Source organism: Macrotis lagotis, chromosome X (assembly GCF_037893015.1).
Source record: "Macrotis lagotis isolate mMagLag1 chromosome X, bilby.v1.9.chrom.fasta, whole genome shotgun sequence".
Taxonomy (NCBI): domain Eukaryota; kingdom Metazoa; phylum Chordata; class Mammalia; order Peramelemorphia; family Peramelidae; genus Macrotis; species Macrotis lagotis.
This window is the reverse complement of record NC_133666.1, coordinates 12,280,550-12,287,413: the sequence shown is the minus strand read 5'-3', so window position 1 is coordinate 12,287,413 and position 6,864 is coordinate 12,280,550. Positions and strand designations below refer to the sequence as shown.

The 6,864-nt window shown below is 41.6% G+C and overlaps 1 protein-coding gene across 1 annotated transcript; it reads right to left on the bottom strand.

Moving 5' to 3' along the window:
* Positions 1–488: 488 nt before the first annotated feature.
* On the bottom strand, positions 489–2,052 carry LOC141502760 (uncharacterized). The gene is made up of 3 exons (XM_074207677.1): positions 1,274–2,052; positions 1,031–1,191; positions 489–908 (listed from the first exon to the last, which is right to left on the bottom strand). Exons 1-3 carry the CDS (start codon positions 1,898–1,900, stop codon positions 803–805), a joined length of 894 nt encoding a protein of 297 aa, XP_074063778.1. The 5' UTR covers positions 1,901–2,052; the 3' UTR covers positions 489–802.
* Between the last annotated feature and the right edge of the window lie 4,812 nt (positions 2,053–6,864).

Here is a 6,864-nt window from a genome sequence, read left to right as displayed (position 1 = left end):
AGGATAAACTGAGGCCTAGGGTGTTGACAACCTGTGTGAGATCACTAACATATTCTTAGGTATAGAGCAAGTTCAAGTTTCACACACCTCCCTCACTTCTCAGTAACTGTAGGAGAAACTGAGGCTTAGGAAGCTGAAGGGACTTGTGTGAAATCACTCACAGGCTCTTAAGATATAGAAGTGACAAGGATTTCACAAGTTTGATTGGAGAAGTCCTAAAGAAAATAGGACAAATCAAAGTTAAGCAGGTAAAAGGGAGTGAAATCACTTACAGTATCCTAGGACTACAGTTGACAAGGTGTTCTGAGGTTTTAAAGTGACTGTAGGGAAACGTGTGTGAGATCATCAATTGGATCCTAGATCTAGAGCTGGCAAGTCCTTAAAAGAATTGAAACTACAAGTAGTTACACTGTCAAACAATCAACAAGTAAGCAGAAAAATCTCTTCAGCTTTGCAACCATTAGGTAGTCTTTATTATATAGGTTTCTTACAGTGGAAATTTGTTCTTTCATATTAAATTCTCTCTTATGCTGTACATGGAAAAAATTTATTTTTTCTCCTTTCTCCTGTTGTACTTAATGAAAAACACAAAAGAATTTACAAAAACAAATAAACAATCCCTCCAGTGACTTTAAAGGAAACATAACTACATAGAACTACAAGGACTTGTGTGAATTTCTGAGACTTAAAAAGAAAAACCCCTCTAATGATTATGATGAATCCAACGTCCCAACACCATTGTTTATTTACAAATCTTCAAAACTGTGCTCCACATTCTGTAGGGACCTCCGAAGTGTAGATTTTACTCCTCTGTCAGTATGTCTGAGGCTTCTGACACAGGATTAGCTTGGCATCCAGCCAGCACCAGCAAAGCCTGAGCTGCTTGTTTCTCCTTCTGTGAATAGGACCTAAAGGAAGAGAAGTCATCATTCACTGAAGCCTAAGAAGCCTCTACCTCTCCTCTTAAGAGGACTTAAGGACTTCCACCTTTCTAGAGAATTCTTTATTACAATATTACACATATACTTACCATAAACTTCTGTGTGTTCTCATAATTCCTCTCCATACCTGGATAGCCCTAATTTCATGACTGAGTCTCGGGCGCCCCAATCTCCGGTGAGGTCTTTCCTTGACTTCCTCCTTTGGCTGGACTGCTGTTTCAGCAAACCCCACAGGAGGATTCACTGCAGTCTGGGGGAAAGAATGATCCCAATGAAATCTTGGTGTGGTCTCCTCCTCTTAAGCTAAAGCATATCCCATTTCCACATCTTACCTCAAATCCCACTGGTTTCTCATCTTCCTCATCCTTTCTAGTAGGTTGTTTACGGGGTCGTCCTCTCCGGCGTCGTTTGGGGCATGGAGATGATTCCTTTACAGCATGATCCCACTTGTCATGTTGGAGCTTAGGCTGAACTTTCACAGTAGAACCAGGCGTAACTACTGCCCCTGCCTTTTGACCCCTGGTAGCTTGAGGGGTGGGTGGCTCATACATCAGAGAACAGGAGGGATTTTGGGTGTCTGTGAGTGACCCACTGCTTTCTCCCACTCTACCTATTTGACTTTGGAGAGCCCTCAGTGACTGCACAAAGGTTTCAGATCTCTTTCTTGGAATGAACAAGGAGTGCCCAGGGTGGTCTTGCCCACCAGTTTTGGCAGAACCTTGTTTCTGCCTTTGAAGCATCTGAAGTTGGGGTTCAGCCATTATGGGCAATTCTTTAGGTCCTGCAGAATGAAACTCAGCGACCAAGGGGGCAGTCGGTGGACAGGAGACACTGACACCTTTCTGTGCATGCCCTTGGAAAGAAGATTCTGAGTTATCTCTAGAATCTGGAGGCAGGAGAGGCTCAGTATTTGGGACTTGTGCCCTTCTTCCCCTTCCTCTTCCTCTGCCCTTTCTCATGTCTTTTTCCCTTCCCTTTTGTGTTCCCTAGGTGATTCCTGGGAATCACTTGGGAATTCCTGGGAGGAAAAATGGAGTAGTTTGGACTAAGCTAGGAGTCCAAGAAGGGCCTGGAGCTTCAGGGGTACAAGAGGACCATCTGATGAATCCTGATCACCCTGCAGATAAAATGGATAGTGTTAAAGTAAACGATAGAATTAATATATTCAACTTTACACAGTATTAATTTACATTTGCTCTTTTGTATTCTTTTTCCCATAAAACTGACAGTTCTTTAGAGGAGAACACTATCAAATGTTATCAGAAAGCCCTCATGTTCCTCATGACTGCATGACAGTACAACTTCCAATCAGTCCAGCTTCTATTCTAGCCCTCATATCTACTGTCTGGGAACTCAATTTCAGTGAGTAAAACTAGACATCCACAAACTATGCCTCCCTCAGGACAAAGAAGCTAAACAAGCTGAAGCAACAAGCAAGATAACTCTTGAGGGATAGTTAGGAGGCAGCATGTGCTAGTCAAGTCAAATCACCACCACTACTTTGACTGAAACTGCTCAGAACCCTAAATCCAAGAGCCTCAGAAACGACAATGCTTCTAGTCTAATGACCAATGGTTTGACATCAGTAACTAATATTTGATCAGTGGAAATGACATTCAAAAAGAGGCATGGTCATCTGCCTTTGACTCTGAATCCTGAGGTCCATGGGACCTTTCTGACTTGCACTTGAAAGCTTCCATATATTGCTCTCTCCTTCATCAGAATGGGGGTTCCTGAAGAGTAGGACCTGTCTTTTTTCTTTTTAGTCCTTTTGAAGGTAATAAGCTCTGAAGAAATGCTTAATTCATTCATTCCTCTCTGGACCTTCCTGTGTCTCCCTCTGCCCCCAATGCTCAGAAAAAGGATGTACACAAAGAAATAGTCCTGAGGATGAGCAAAGGCAAGGAGAGAAATGAGAAGAGGACGAAAGCCCCTGATTTCCTGAAAGAAATTGAGATAAACAGACAGACAGCCATAAATAATGACACCGTAATAATGAGGCAGCTAACTGAAAATTAGATGATAGGGCAGAGCAGAAGAGGGTAGAAGAATCTGAAGGTTATGATGGGATGTGGGGAGGGGAGGGAAATACACACACCCCTACCACCATCAGCTAGTCAGACCTAGAATCAATTGGCATCAGACAGGAGGGGAGAGGTGGAGCCAGGGGGAAATAAAAGTTTTTAGAAAATAAATCAAACTAGAACCAATGAAGAGCCTGGAACAAGGCTTCCCTCATTGGGAGATCTAGGCTAACATAAGAGAGGCAAGACTCACTCCTGGAAGGGTGGGGGAGGGTATCCAATGCTAGCTCTGACACACCTCCCCACCCTCCTTCCACCACCAGACCTCCATCTAGTGACTTTAATCAGGTTACTCAACTTTTCTGGTCTAAAATTGCCTCTTTTGTTAAAAACAAGGGTCTTGGGGGCAGCTACATGGTGAAGTGGATGAAGCACCGGCCCTGGAGTCAGGAGTACCTGAGTTCAAATCCAGCCTCAGGCACTTAATAATTAGTAAGTCACTTATCCCCATTTGCCTTGCACAAAAAAACCCCAAAATATAAATAAATAAAAACAAGGGGCTTGAGTAAAGCCCATTCTTTTTTTTAGGTCTTTGCAAGGCAAACGGGGTTACGGATTTGAACCCGGTACTCCTGACTCCAGGGCCATGCTTTATCCACTACACCACCTAGCCGCCCCATACTACACCTAGCCGCCCCCTGCAAAGGGCATTCTTTAACACCGTTTTGCCTCTAAAAAAGGGGAAACAGCCCAAATCCTAAGAGACTTCAGTTTACTCCTCCCCTCCCTCTGTGGGATACCGGGGAAGGATAACGCAGGGCGGAAGGGGTGGGGTGGTCCCTAGGACTTTTGCCTCGTCCACCTAGGTCTCAATCTGTCCCTGGAGGTCTCTGGTATGCGAGAGTCCGGTAAATGTTGGCCGCCTCTCTTCCCGCCCCACCCCCACCCTGCCGCCATTGCCGTTCCGCCACCCCCGCACCCCCGCAAAACTGCAGGTCGACCAAATCCTTGAGCCACAAGATAAATGGCAGAGGTAAAAAAGTGTGGGGTCTTCCTGAGAGCTTCCAGTGAGGCTCTCACCACTCTATAAGCTACTTACGGGATCCAGGAATCCCAGGAAACAAACCTGTAAAGAGCGACAGCCCAGACTTGCGCACCCTGAAGACAGGCGATCCAAACTGCACTAAGTCAAGATAGAAAGTGCGCAACCTCAGTACCTGATGCTCTGATTGGCTCCTTCTCAACAACACTTCTTACAATGATTGGCTGAGGCACAGAGTCTCTTGGCTTCCCTTGGATAACTTGTTTTCACTTGGTCTGGGGGAAGGGCAGGGCGGGATGTGGGAAGTGGGGTACGAGACGATTTATTTGCCTCTGCCCTATCTGAATGGTCAGAAGTTCCGGTGCAATAGCTAAACTGTAATCATGTAGCGTGGTCCCGTTGGCAGAAGAGCCCAGGGCACCCATTCTTAGTTCTCCTCGTATGGCCCCTGCTGACCCTTGAGAAACAGGAAGGATAAGATGATTTTTATTACGGGGATAATAAATTGAAAATAATGATTAATACAAATCATTTCTGTGATTTAAGGAAAACTGAGACCTAGGAAACTGAAGAGACTTGTGTGAGATCATCAACAGTATTTTAGGTATAGACTTGAAAAGTTTTTCAGAGGGGCTAGGTGGCGCAGGGCATAGAGCACCGACCCTGGAGTCAGGAGTACCTGAGTTCAAATCCGGCCTCAGACCCTTAATAATTACCTAACTGTGTGGCCTTCGGCAAGCCCCTTAACCCCATTGCCTTGCAAAAGTTTTTAAAAAAAAGTCTTTCAGTGATTTGGAACTACATAGCCTTCAGAGGAAACTGAAACCTAGGGAGCTAAATTAACCTGTGTGAGATCACTCAAAGGGTCCTAGGTCAAGAACTGAAAAGACCTTCAGAGCACTTAGGACCCATATCCCTTCTGTCATTTTAGAGTAAACTGAACCCAAGAGATGAAGGGACCATTGTGTCATCACCCACAGGTTCTTAAGTACACAGTTGAAAAAGCTTCAGAGGCATTCATATTTAAGACATATCCCACTGAGACTGCAGGAAAACTGAGTTCTTGGGAAGTGAAGGGACTTGAAATCATCTGACTCATTGACATAGAGCTGACAAAACTTTTAAAGGATTTAAACTATAACTTGCTATACTGTAAGAAAACCAACAAGTAAGCAAAAACAAAGGCTGTTCAATTTTGAAAACAATGTGTAGTCTTTATTATATAGATTTCTTGAAATGAAAATTTATTATTTTTACATTAAATCGTTTATGATCTCTTGCGCACATGAGAAATTTTATGCTTTTTTCCCTCCATTTGTATTTTAGTTTAAAATAATTTTTTTTTGGTTTTTGCAAGGCAATGCAGTTAAATGACTTGCCTAAGATCACACAGTTAGGTAATTATTAAATGTCTCAGGTCAGATTTCATCTCAGGTTGAGCTCAGGTTCTCCTGACTCCAGGGCCAGTGCTCTACCCACTGTACCACCTAGCTGCCCCAAAATAAAAATTTTTTCCAAAAAAAAAATACAACTATTTCCTGTGACTTTAAAGGAAAATGAAACCTACAGGAGTTAAAGGACTAATCTGAAATCACCCACAGACTGAGGTATATATCTGACAAGGCCTTTGGAAATTTTATCATCCAATATAACTTCCCTTCAGTGACTTAAAAGGAAACTGAGGTCTAGGAACCTGAAGGGACCTGTGTCATATCATCAATAAGTTCCTAGATCTAGAATTGTAAAGGTCTTAAAAGGATTTAATTTGCAACTTACTATTCTATAAGAAACCAACAAGTAAGCATAAAAAAGGCTGTTCAACTTTGAAAACGATGGATAGACTTTATTATATACATTTCTTGTTATTGAAATTTATTGTTTCATCTTAAAAACCTCTCTGATGTGCATATGACTGTACACATGACAAAGTTTTGGGGGATTTTTCTTTTCAACATTGTCAACATTTTTTTTCAATTGCATGCAAAAATAATTTTCAACATTCATTTTATGAATGATTTGAGTTCCACATTTTTCTGCTTCCCTCCCTAATCTCCTTAATAGTAAATAACCTGATACACTCTATACATGTACAATCATTTTAAACATATTCCCATATTTGTGAAGTTGTGAAAGAAGAATCAAAACAAAAGAAAAAACCACGAGAAATAAACAACAAAAAAAATTTAAAAAGTGAAAATAGTATGCTTTGATCTGCATTCATTGATTACTTTGATGATTATCTAGCCCCCATAAGGATCTGTTCCTGTGTCAAAACTAACAAATCCGAGTTGCCCAGGACTACTGTCTCCTCTTTACGAAAATGTCAAAAAAGGAATTCATTTTTCTTGTCTTCTCAGGATGGCCTTCCAGCTGATTGTTATACAAAACTTTGAAGCCAACCTTGAGATGCAAATGAGAGAAGGGCTACATTTTCACTGACAAAGCTTTTCCCTCAATCTATCTTAAATAACAGACCCTGTGGGAACCAGAGGCAAGCATCCTGAAACCTACAGTTCTTGATTAGAAGCTGATATAACACCTTTTAATCAGAACCGTACAGATGAAGAAATGTTACTAAAATTAAAGAATATTAGATTAGACATTCCCCCCATTTTGATCTAGATAGACCTTGTGTCACTATCGATCAATCATAAATATTTTTAAGAAGATAATGAGTATATTGGAGGGGAAATAATATATCAGGGGACTTAGATTTTCTAAGAATCATGGGCAAGTAATGTAAAATCTGTCACAGTAATACAAGTAATGCACTAAAAAATTACAATGATTCAAAAGGGACACTCCCTTTTCTTTTTTTTATTCATATGTCATATAGATAAAAGTACACAGCAGCTAA